Here is a 12,922-nt window from a genome sequence, read left to right on the forward strand (position 1 = left end):
AAGCCTAACTTCTAGGACATAACATACCCCTATGTTTGACTCCCTCACTACCACTCCTATTCGTTGAACTGAATGCAAACCAAGGCACACCACATTTACATCTATTGATTACTACCTTACTCATAACAACTGCTACTATCCCACTGAGGCCTTGTTTGGATGTTGTCGGATTCACTTCAATCCATGTGTGTTCGTGTGGGTTGGGGTAAAATTTGGTTCAAATTCCACTCCAATCCACTTTACACATGTAGATTGATGTGAATCCAACTACATCCAAACAAAGCCTGAATGTATAAACTAAGTAGTGGATGAGGATCCCTCTTGAGAGAGACCAAAGTTACCGTACAAGACCAAACTAAGTAGTGGATGAGGATCCCTCTTAAGAGAGACCAAAGTTACCATACAAGACCTACATGTCAATATGTGCACAAGATGTTGGCCACAGTACAGGGGTTCTAGGGAGGACGCAGTTCAGATTGGAGGCAACCAGAAGGCACCAGACATACTTGATGACATGACTTCCTACTGTCTATAGTGGTCAACAATGACTTAGTCCTAGCAGCTAGCTAATGTGGACACACCCGACGTGTCTAGTGGGTGCACCAGGCATGTGCGGTGCCTATACAGAAAGCTACTATGCAGCCCAACTATATTTTTTTACACTAACCCATATATAGTGCGACTACCACCATGTACCGAAGAGAAAAAAGAGGCCCATGACTTTTCAGCTAAAAGGCATCCTTACGAGGCGCGATTTGTGAGAGGCTCCAAAGCTATCCACGAAGTTACCTAGAAGCTTAACGCTTGCAAAGTGCTTCTCCCCGTTACCTCGAAAATAACAGCGTGGTCAAATAAGAATTTGCAACTTTATCACCCTTTACTTTCCGCTTTTACATTGTGTACTTTATTTTCCTTGCTTAGTTGATAAAATTAGAATCTAGGTTGGAAAACCCTTGCGGTAGAGTTAGCAACACAAAACCATAGTTACACATTAGACAATTTATTTATGCAAAGGTTTTAACTAGGTTCCTTTACAGGCCATAGTTAAAAATAGATTTTATAAATTACCTAATTCAATCCCCTCTTAGGCGCAGATGGTGGAAGAGAAGAAAAGACCATACCTAATGCAGATATGGTCGTGAAGTCTAGAGGAATCATAACAGCTCTCTCAATTTAGGTGTAATTGAAGAATGCTCGATCCACTAATCCCTATGTGGCTCAAGGAAGGGTTGGATAGGTCTTGGATCTTGCTTCACTTTGATTTCTACCAGTCGCTGCTGTTTGTGCGGGATAACCCCAACATTGTGCCAATGAAGTTTATCAACTAGAAGCACATTCAGGACATGGATCTCCCCATGACAAGGGTATCAAAAGCTTGTAATCAGCATTTCATGATCATTTCTCCTATGACTGGAACAAGAGAACACCACAATGCAACAAGAACAGTTGCTAGGAATATACAACCAGAATTTGAGACTTCAAAGGTGGGCTTCTCCTAGTGTTTTAACATTCAAAAATTAGTATAAATTTTCCCAACTAAATGCCTCCTAGTAAGATTTCCATGTGCTATGACTAGTGGTAGTGTTTTACTACTACTTAAAAGCACTAGGAGAAGTCTACCATTTTGCTAGTGAATGTTGCATAATTTGCACTATTTTTTCTTCTTGCTCTCAGACATGCTCACATTTACATGACCATACCGGCGCCTCCTGAAATCTAATATTTACATGAAGGCAAAGAACCTATCCACTGATACCTATATAGTATATATATTGAATATATCATTTGCCTGGCAATCACTCAAGGTGTGAACCTAAAATACCTGCAAAATAAATATAAACTGCAATTCAGTACAGCCATATAATGTTGCCCAGAATCGTGAACTGAAGACATTGGAGAAAATAAATTGTGTTTTTTTATCCTCTTTTGTGAAACAAAATTACACACTGTACTGGAGTGCGCTTACCTTCATCCTATGGTGTTGCTTGTATCATACTATTAACACACATCAATAACACAAAATTTCTACTGTTTTTAGCACAACATAGAAGTGCACATTTGCTTTTACTTTTTAACCAAATGACAGGTCTTGGAAACTTCGGCCACTATTATTGCGAGGGGCATATGGCCTTGGTACTTTCCATCTCAACAATTCCTGAAATGTTGAGATCATGTGTCAGATTAATCAGGCAGTGTTACAGTACACATTCAGTACATAGCAATTTTTTGAAAGTAAGGGCAGGAGCTCTGCCTTTCAATTAAGATAGTGAAAAAGAGTTTATGTACAAAGGAGAGAAACAGCCAAAGAACACACTCCTAAAAGGGTATTAAGAACCCTAGGAGCAAAGAAAAACTCTTTCAGCAGGGGCACAAACAAGAGGTACTAAGCGAGAGCGAAGGCCCTCCTCCTCTGCTCTATGTCTTCTTTGATTCTTGTGGCCACTTGTGACACTGTTTCTGAGGTATTATTAAAGATTCTCCTATTTCTCTCTTTCCAAATGTTCCAAAATGTGTAGATGACTACCCCATTGAGCCGTCTGTGTTCGGCGATTGGCACTTTTTTTTTACTGCCTCTTCCCACCATGCTTTGATCTGCACTGGGACGCCCTGATGCTGCGCCAGCAGCACATTGAAGTTCTCCCAGGAGAGAATTTGGTCCCAAACCGCCTTTGTAAAAGGGCAGCACAAGCAAAGATGTAGTGCGGTTTCTAGGGGGCCATTGCAGAGGACACAGTGTTCATCATGAGGCCATCCTCTCTTTTGTAGGTTTTGGGCTATGAGAATTTTGTCTTGTATTAGGACCCAGGCGAAGAACTTGCATTTGTTTTCTACCTGTGCTTTCCAAATCATGTCAGAACAGAAGAACCTGAATGATCCTTTGAATTGAATTCGATAAGCTGAACAGGTGGAGTAGACCCCATTCGTGGTCCAACGCCAAATGGCGGAATCTCGGACATTATGCTGCAGATGGACGTCTTGAATCCTTATCCAAAGCGACACAAATTCTTCAATGTGGACGGTGGAGGTAATCCTTCCCCTTAGCGAACGCACCCAATTGTTGTTGTTGAGTTCCTGCTGCACCGTTCGGTTCTTTCTTGATACAAGCCTGAATAGGTTTGGAGCTAGGTACCTTGGAGCTACACCATCGAGCCAATTATGGTGCCAGAAGCGAGTCTTAGCACCATCACCCACAGTAATTATAATTGAAGCGTTAAAAAGGAGGCGATCCACATCGTTACAAGGGAGTTCAAAGCCTAGCCACGGCTTGGAGTCCTCCACCCATTCTTGCCATAGCCAGCGCAGCCGGAGAGCTCTTCCAAATTTATCAAGGTCAGGCACCCCCAGGCCTCCTAAATCTTTAGGTCTGGTGACTGTCGGCCAATTAACTAAGCAGTGTCCGCCATTGGCATTATCCTCACCCTTCCAAAGGAACGATCTCCTGATTTTATCAATTTTCTTTCGGGCCCATGCTGCCAGGGGAAACACTGTAGGGTGGTAGGTCGGCATGGAGGAGAGGACGGAGGTGACTAGGGTGAGGCGTCCCGCTTTGTTCAACCATCGCCCTTTCCATTTGGGCAACCTTTGCCCTATTCGCTCAATGAGAGGTTGGACGTGGACTTTCTATAGTGATCTGGTGTGAAGTTGCAGCCCCAGGTATTTGCATGGGAAGGCGCCCCTGCTACCAGTGAAGGGAGATAGAACATGATCAAGGTTAACGTTTTCACACCTGATTGGGTGCACGGAGCTCTTTTCTAGATTTACATGTAATCCTGAGAAGGTGCCAAAGGCTTGGAGAATAATTTTGATGGCTTCTACATCCTCTATTTTTGGGTTGATGAAGATAGCCGCATCGTCTGCATACATGGAGATCCTCCATTTTGTCGCTGTAAGGGGTAATGGGGTGAGTATCCCCTGTTGTGTTGCCTGGTCAAGCAAGCGTTGTAGCGGGTCCATGGCTAGAATGAAGAGCATAGGTGAGAGCGGATCTCCTTGCCGGACTCCTTTGGCGTGCCTGAAGCTGGGGCCATGCTGTCCATTTCAGCAGCACGGACGAGGAAGTCGTGCGGAATAGGATAGAAACCCATTCACGCCAGCGTGGTCCGAATCCCAGGGCTTGTAGAACCTCTAGTAAGTATCCCCAGTTCACCGTGTCGAAGGCTTTGTGGATGTCCAATTTCATGAATACTGACGGTACCTTCTGCCTATGCAGCTTGCGCACTGCTAACAGTTTGGAAAAAATTTTCGCGATGCTGTGGATGAGACTAATTGGCCTAAAATCAGTCACCCTCATTGCATCCATTTTTTTGGGCAGCAGGACGATGCACGCCGAGTTGAGCCACTCAAATCCCTGGGCGTTCATTGTGAAGAGGCTGTTTAAAGCAGCCATAACATCATCTTGGATAATTCCCCAGCATGCTTTAAAGAAGGCGCCCGTGAACCCGTATGGACCTGGCGCTTTGTCGGAGGGCATGGCATTGATTGTGTTCTGGACCTCTTGGAGGGAAAAAGGAGCCTCAAGATCCGAGAGGTCATGCATGGCGTAGCCTAGTGATTGCCAGTTGATGGTCATGGATCTTGGAAGCAATATCCAGGATTGTTTAAATTATAAATAAATTTACTAAGTTTGTGACAGCAGGGCACTTAAAGATCAATTTACTTAAACTGAGAGAACAAGGAAAAATATACTTTAAATTAGGTAACTAGCAAACTACAGAAGAAATTTGCATCCGACCTCACACACAAAGTTCAGCCATTCATGCTATTTAATTATAATATGGATACGTGTGCCCTTACTGTGCACAAGGTTCCTTCACATACCTTCAAACAGTTTGGACCGTAAGCTTTATAAGCTTTGTCAATTGCAGAGTAAATGATAGTTGCTTGATCCGAACCTCGATTACACTTGACCAAACGAACAACTTCCTTCGAATTTGAAGGTTTAGCTTTCAAGTACAAAATAAGCTTAGAAGGCAAGGAGCCTGGAGGATCTTTTTTCCCATGGGTCATCTCCACTGTTACCAGATCATCCCATAATACATCCCATATTACTGAGCAAGGATCCTTTGTAGGATTAAACTTACGCTGGGTCATCATTGGTAACTGAAAAGCATGCAAGCATGTGATTAAAATTGGACTGACAAGTGAAAAGAATGGCATAATAAGAGAAAGAAGTATCTTACCTGAAGCAATAGTACTCTTCTGTGAGTGATTAAAAGGATCTTCCCCTTAGGAAGTAAAAAATGATCCTCATAAGCATCGGTAGAAGCAAACTTTCCTCGGATTTTAAAAATATCAATTTGACCAAGGAATGTAGCACACTCAGCTAGATGCAAGATAGCCTTCAAATCAAAAGTTGCAAAAGGACCACCAAATCAGAGAGGTTTTCAAAGTAAATTAAAACTCTGACCTAGATAGATTACTAATTACCTGGCCAGTAGCTTTGTGCTCGTCATAAGGATAGAGCAAACTATCCCCACCAATAGCACGAGGGAGACGCCTACGCAGCAACTGCTCCTCAGCCATTATCGCTGATGATATTTTCATTTTTACCGCATTGGCACCTTCCGTAGTTTTTGACAAAAGATCAAGAACTCCGCTAACTGGTTGTGCAGCTGCACCAATTATACCCTTTCCAACTCCTTGCACAAAACCTTCAACACCGGAAGATTTTGCACCCTCGATGGGCTTTGTCAATATGCCTGTGACACCTCTAAAGATGCCTTTTGCAAGAGCACCACCTCCATCTCTTATTACATCTCCAAAGTCTTCCACACCTTTGCTATCCTGGAGAAAACATATCAAAAGTTTTCAAAAAGAGAACAAATCAAAAGCATGGTGACTCCTATTTATGCAAATACATGTGCATAGTAAAAGAAAGAAAGCGAAAAACAGGATTGAACCTGTCTCATCCGGCCCTGAATGAATTTCTTGTCCATAGACAGTGCAGCTATCCCCTTGCTCATGTTACTCAGAGCGCTACTCGCATTACCAAGAATGTCAACACCAGAAAGTAGCTGAAGAGGTTGGCTAAGAAGATCTTTTTGAATGTTAGATATAGCAGCGTTCATAAGTGCACTTTGCCGCATGCACAATTCCTCCCGGTATCTTTGAGCTATACGGACCTTGATGCGAAAATAAATACACATCAGTCTACAGATATCAGTCTACAGATGGAAACTATATACTTGTATGGATGATGCAGATACATGAATTTTCATAGCAGCCCTACCGGCATATGCTCCATGTTTCCCAATGCAGTCATCAAGGATGACCAGAACCCAAGTACTCCCCTTGGCCTTTGGCTTGGGGACATTGCCATCGACACCCTAAATCGGATCTCGGAGATGTTCAGAAGCCTGTAAGAAAAGGCTCAGTAAAATCAATAGGGTAATAAAAAAAGAACAAGCAACACCATATGGTCAGGTACCTACCCAATTTTCAGTATAGGGTCCACTGAAACAGCTGAAGGTTGATTGCTATATATCCTATCGAATTTTAGGTGTTGAATCATCTCATGGAGGCGCCAAATGATTGGTTCATGGATGTTAACAAAGAACACACAATTCTCAGGAACCTATACAAAAGACAAAAGAAAGCAGATAAAAATGAAATAGCTAGGTGAATGATGCCACAAAACTGAAATACAGGTTCACTCACATGATCAGAGGACCATTTGTACAGATTTTTTGTGTTCTCCATGTACAGTTTTATTTACTATATTTAATATCTATACCCATTAGTTGCTTCCCCTCCTGTTCTAGAGAATGAGACGGTCTATGTATAACCAACGTTGACTAATTATCTCACCTGGACACCAACGTATGGATAGACACAAAAATCAAGAGAATTATTGGTCTGAACTGTCATAGAGAACTTGAAAATGTAATCTGACTGATTTTCAATCTTTTGAGGACAGAAAAGGACAGGCATAGGAACAAATGGTAATTGATTATCAACTTGAATCCAATGCATCCGCATTTTGAGCCTGCATGAAAAGAGGATATTTGAGAACACAAGCAGTGAGAAAAAAGTAGCCTAGTAAACAACCAAGAGTATTTTTGTTACCGATTTACTCCAGAGCCCAATCCAGATGAGTATGCAAGTAAGAGTTGCTGCACTGAGAGGTAAAGAACTTCCTCAGGCATATGGTCGATTACAGAAATACCAAGCTCCGTTAGTTCCAAGGTAACATGAAATTCACTATCCAGATCAGGAGATGACTGCCCATAGTCGACCTCTGATGGCTGAAAGATTGGTGATAACATCCTTTCAATTATCTGTCCTCGATTTCTATTATCTGGCAGCCAATCACTAACTTGAACAACATGCAATTTCCCCTCCTTCAAGACAGTGACACGTAAGGCCTTCTTAAGGGCACCTGAATTAGTCAGGGGCTGATGATCCATTACAACATCGATGTCATATGTCATGGAGTTCATAGGATCAGTTCCATCAACCAAAACTTCCAATAGATGCCTTCTGCTGAGGTCCTCCCAAAAGAAGGAAGCTGATGAATTCGGAAGCAGATTACGCCATGAATGATCATCACCACCGACCTGCCGAAACCGTATAGGCAAGAACATGGAGCGATTCTCCACCCTGCTTGCATAGTTTTGATTTTCCTTAATTAAATGTTCAGTTTTTAAGTAGACTGTACATACGTGAATAAGTGAACAGTACCTGTATGGGCTGGACCAGCAATCAAGCTGAAATACAACTTCATAGCGTGAACTTTTTGTTCCACTTCTCACATTTACCCTGACAAAAGCATGATCATGTCCTGTTGTACTGTTCATGAGCACACACATAACTCCATTAGCATTGATGCTAAAAGGTGTACTCCATTGGTATCCCTCCAGCCTCAACTGCAATCACAAAAAAGTTTAAGAAAAATGTGGTGCAATAACATTAACAAGCAAGCAAAGAACAGCCAGTTCAAACTAATAACCTTTAAAAGTTCACTTCCAAATTCTGATCGCCATTGAAATACTTTTGGAGGTTCATATGGTTGTAAGGGCTCCTCAGTCTCATCATGATATTCAGATAGAAAAATACTTCTTCCAATTCTATTGATAAGAAGTGCTCTCGGCAGTAAATTTACAACCTGCATTGTCAACAATTTCAGAAAGGTTCAAGCATATAGTTGAATATAACAACACTTCATCATAAATCTTATGCAGAAACAGAATTAACAAAACATATCGATCAAGGTTCAATTTACCAAAAACCAAACCTATGATTTGCAAATAAGAGTATTAAAACTGAGGTTGTGTTATGGATATTAAGTGGATTATACGAACAGAAGGATCAGAACGATCAGTCAAAACTGTTTGCATTAGTTTTACTAAAAAAAAACAGGCGTGCTTAAGCATAGGATCTATCAGGAAGTGTCTGAGCTCAAAGATGATTAAACCTCTCAGAAGATGGAACCTACTGAGAGAACCTGGACTGTGAACTTTCAGAAAGGATAGATAAGCTAATGCAAAGTCATATCACTATCAATGCGACAATGCCTTTGTCCAGTTGCGAGTTGTGACTATAATAACTTTATATCCAGTTAACATGTAATTCTAAAACTACAAACACTCAGAATCTTGTAACATGAAGACTCAAACCTTTGTCCTGTCTGAAGCCATCTTCAATTGAACGGAGAACCAGTAATATGACCCATCAGAAGAAAATGCTTTGATATCAACATGCTCCTGAAGATGAATGACATCGTATATATTTTACAATGCTCAAGAAGATAAGCAATAGATCAATCGCATACATAACACATTGCATACCTTGTTCTCAAGCTCAAAAAGAGACACTCCTATACTGTACTGTGTGCAACCACCAACAGCCACAGATATTGCAACTCGAGCTGGACTGAAATTAGTGTTATCCCTAGACTCAGAGCGCACACCTGCAGATCCGTTCAAGTAATCTTGTGGTGATAGCATCACATAGTTTGTGCTACAATCTTCAATATCTTCCAGTACTTGCATATTTCTCTGCGACATTGTTCCTCTTCTGACAAGAGACTTTGAAGAATATTTAAGGGAAAATTTTGAAGACTTGGCCACTCTACTTAGCGATTCTGGTCTGCTAAGTGAGTCTGCTTCTGAGCTTTCTGTGGGTTCCCCTTCTACAATGCGATAAGATAGTGGAATTGACGAGTGGTTTTTTATCCAGTAAGGGACAAATAATCTCAGTGTCTTTGGTGCAGCATCACTAGCACCTAGGTCATGCTCAACACTAACTCGTAGTCTCCTAATATTAACAGAAAAAAGTGAAACTATCAGAAATAACAAAAGCAGAAAAGCTAATGCATCAAAAAAATATTAAATACAAGCTCAAGTGAGGCTGCTACATTAGGTTGAAGAGAGGAGATTGGGCAGAACAGGGGAAATGCTAGGCCCTGACCACACAGCTCAAAATGAGAATCAACAGTTTAAAAAGGGAAACAACGATGATTGATGTGAAAGTACTGAACTTTTGATGCTCTCAAAATGCAAATCAACAGTTAACAAGGGAAACACCCAGATGATTGATAAGTTTTCTGAAGCTTTGATACAGCCTAGCTGAAAACATTGATTCACGGTACATACAGTACTTGAGTTATTGCTGTAAAAATAGTAAAATAATCAAACATAATAACATCAGGGTCCATGTAACTTAAAACTAATACTACTATTCATGCAAAACACTGGATCATTGCAAAAGCTTCCAAACCTCTGGCTTTGTTTCTGAACCATCCAGAAAGAAGAAACATGCTCCAAGGACAATAAATCCATTATCAATACAGCATCCTGAAAGAAAACAAGAAACAAAAGATTAGAATACTTTAATGTAAGCTTTCCAAGACAAGCCAATATGTAAGTAGCCTCTTTGGTCTTAGATGTATGCTTGTGGAATCTATTGTTCTGCAGATTCCTCAGATTCATGCAGGGTAGGATTCTAAATAAACTATATCCATGGTCCATAAGTTTAACATCTGCTCCATAAAAGGATAAACACAATACCTTTTCTAGAATCCAACCATTTTGGAGAAACAATGTAAGGTAAATTGGTTTCCGTATATCTGCTGAATAGATAAATACACTTCCACCCGAAGGGACAATACCATGCTGCTTTTCAACCATATTACTTTTAGTGGAAATCTCCCAAATAGCATACTCAGCTTCATAGGGAAGTTTATTTTCAAGTCTAAGAATTGAATTGAAAGAAATTCTCCAGTCATAGACAGGTACATTCAAATCTGTATGAACAACAGAAGCATCAATTCCAACACTAAACCAGAAATATCTTTCAGTGCCAACAGGAGGATGGCAATATGAGAGCACATCTTTTTTCTCGAGTTCAGCAAGCTTAAGAACGGAATTCCTTGATGGTACCACTGACTGTTTTATGGTGCTTTGCCTAGAAAGTGAAGACTGCTGCTGCTTAGGTATGCCCTCAGAACCTAGTGAACAAATCTGGCTCCAACTGTATGATTCCTCTGATTTTTCAGAATACGGGCGAACTTGCAAGCATAAATCCATATCCTTAATCATCGATGTCCAAGGCAACGCAGTAGATGAATGAGGACTGACAGTAGCAAGTACTTTTCTAGGAATTGCTGCACTTTGTTCTTGCAACTGCTGTCTCGAACGTACCCAACGCCTTCTTCTCACAAAGTCATGTGGTGATTTTGAAGATCTCCAGGAAGATGCTGGCCAATTCAAGTTTTGAAAATCCACAGCATATGCCCATCCATCATTATCTACAAAATTCGACCTTTCGATTTTCCAAGGTGAGGTCCACCTCCAACCAGATGGAAGGCCAGGCTCAAAAAATACCTTAACAAAAGGATGCATAAATTCTGTTAGGAGTTAGCAGATTATGATTTATTAAAAACTTGTTTGCATGATATAAGGTACTGATTTTCTTAGTTATAGCAAAAAACAGCTTGCATTAGTAACATATCTAAAAATACCTTAGATGAGTATGAGCAGTCCCTTGTGCTCCACTGCTTTAAGTCATTTCCATGATCAATTGAAGGGTTATGTCCCCACCCTGTAATTGGTCGGTACCACTGATTTTCAAATACTTCATCAATAGCATTGGTGGAGCTTGTCGATCTAGTATTTGACATAGAATTATTAAGCATGTTTACAGGACATACTGACACTTCAAGTTTTATGTCAGCATCATTGGCAATAACTGCAAGACCTCTCAAGGTTGCAAGTTTCTTTCCATTCCTCATAGTGACCTCAAATGCAAAATGGTTATTATCAAGCGATTTTGGAAGGACTGTCACTGGCAAAGCTGCAGTAAAACTTTCCCATGGACCATCTGGGCTAAGTCCTATCCAGAAGTCACTCTCAACATTGTTTATACTGTCTTTCAAGCTCTGGAAATATGAATGAGTAGAACGTTCCACATAACAGCTTGAGAGTACTAAAACACCACATTTTTTCCTGTCTTCAAAATTAGGTACCTGACCCTACAAGATGAAAATGTGCCTTTTGATGAGTATGGGCTGAACAGCAGAGTCAATAAAGAATGCAACATGAATTCCATATATCTTCCAAACAGACAAGCAAGAACTTGTTACCTTCTTTGTAAGAGGACATGTTAGTACTCGTTTGACATCAGAAACTTGCTGAATCATCCTCATAGAAGGAGCTCGTTTCAACATTGTTGCTCCTCGTCCAATAGGAATAGACAGAGAACCAAGTACTTCACCTTCCAAAACAAAAAGAGAAAATGTTTACAAAACAGTTGCCACCATTCATTTTCTCTTGAACACACAGAAGAGTTGTGTATCATCATATTCAGAGTTCCACCATTATACATTACTCCATTCAAAATTATAGTTCACTTTGGTTTTGTCTAGAGTCAAACTTATTTACTTTAACTAATCTTATAGAAAAAAAACACCTACATCTACGACATCAAATTAGTTACTGAATTCTTTGTAAAATATGTTTTGGTAGTGCATTCATTTGAACTTGTAGACGTTAATATATCTTTCCTTAGAAACTTTGTCAACGTTAGAGAAGTTTGAGTTAGGACAAAGCCAAAGTGAACTGTTTTTCTCGAACAACGCAGGAGAGCAGAGAGCTGCATGTAGTTTCATTAAGAGAGGGGAAAAAAGTTAAAATACGATACAAAAAACAGGATGGCTAGAAAAAAACCTTCCCAGCTCACCCTACAGAAGAGAAAACTTAAAATCATGAAATGTTCTATGTATGAGATCTTGTGCTTCCCAGTAAAAGATGGGGACCTTGTGTGGTCAGTGAGGGCCACCTAGTATAACTATCTAATCAAGTAGAATATACATTTTGGCCCTAAGTGGTAGAAATATTCAGATATAAAGTATTACTAGCAAACATGTCCGTGCTTGCAACGGAACCGATGCAAGTGTTAGACTTTCTGATTTCATTATTGGGCTAACCCTAATCAGGGTGGCCATATAGTTAGGGATACATGGGCCTCATGGGCCTAGCCTCATGGGCCTAATACTCATATACTCTAACATCCCCCCGCAGTCTGAACTGCCGTCGCAGCGGAGTTCGCAGACTGGACACGAAAGAAAAGAGGTACAACACACGAGCCCCCCACAGACACAACTAGCCACTGGTGATGTTGAGGCTGGTACGGAACTCGGTGAATGTCGAGGACGGGAGACCCTTGGTAAAGATGTCGGCGAACTGGGAGGTGGTCAGGACGTGGAGGACCCGAACATCGCCGACAGCGACCCGGTCCCGTACGAAGTGTAGATCGATCTCCACATGCTTGGTCCTCTGGTGCTGGACCGGGTTGGTGGAGAGGTACACCGCACTGACGTTGTCGCAGTAGACCAGTGCGCTCCGGGAGAGAGGGCTGTGGAGCTCGGCGAGGAGCTGACGGAGCCAGGAAGCCTCAGCCACGCCGTTGGCGACAGCACGGTACT

At 41.2% G+C, this 12,922-nt stretch overlaps 1 protein-coding gene across 1 annotated transcript in view; it reads right to left on the reverse strand.

The window, feature by feature from the left end:
- LOC8056654 overlaps window positions 1,345-12,922 on the reverse strand; it is an 88,370-nt gene continuing 76,792 nt past the window's right edge. Inside the window, exons 48-65 of the mRNA XM_021459886.1 lie at window positions 11,582-11,712; window positions 10,961-11,470; window positions 10,008-10,823; window positions 9,718-9,794; window positions 8,787-9,255; window positions 8,616-8,702; window positions 7,949-8,104; window positions 7,681-7,865; window positions 7,066-7,599; window positions 6,808-6,985; window positions 6,432-6,574; window positions 6,230-6,356; window positions 5,901-6,122; window positions 5,428-5,784; window positions 5,181-5,339; window positions 4,819-5,100; window positions 1,967-2,155; window positions 1,345-1,822 (exon numbers count right to left, since the gene is read on the reverse strand). Coding sequence (XP_021315561.1) covers window positions 2,072-2,155; window positions 4,819-5,100; window positions 5,181-5,339; window positions 5,428-5,784; window positions 5,901-6,122; window positions 6,230-6,356; window positions 6,432-6,574; window positions 6,808-6,985; window positions 7,066-7,599; window positions 7,681-7,865; window positions 7,949-8,104; window positions 8,616-8,702; window positions 8,787-9,255; window positions 9,718-9,794; window positions 10,008-10,823; window positions 10,961-11,470; window positions 11,582-11,712 — 4,517 coding nt within the window. The 3' untranslated portion in view covers window positions 1,345-1,822; window positions 1,967-2,071. The remainder of the gene's footprint in view (window positions 1,823-1,966; window positions 2,156-4,818; window positions 5,101-5,180; window positions 5,340-5,427; window positions 5,785-5,900; window positions 6,123-6,229; window positions 6,357-6,431; window positions 6,575-6,807; window positions 6,986-7,065; window positions 7,600-7,680; window positions 7,866-7,948; window positions 8,105-8,615; window positions 8,703-8,786; window positions 9,256-9,717; window positions 9,795-10,007; window positions 10,824-10,960; window positions 11,471-11,581; window positions 11,713-12,922) is intronic.

The sequence above is a fragment of the Sorghum bicolor genome, chromosome 4 (assembly GCF_000003195.3).
Source record: "Sorghum bicolor cultivar BTx623 chromosome 4, Sorghum_bicolor_NCBIv3, whole genome shotgun sequence".
NCBI lineage: Eukaryota > Viridiplantae > Streptophyta > Magnoliopsida > Poales > Poaceae > Sorghum > Sorghum bicolor.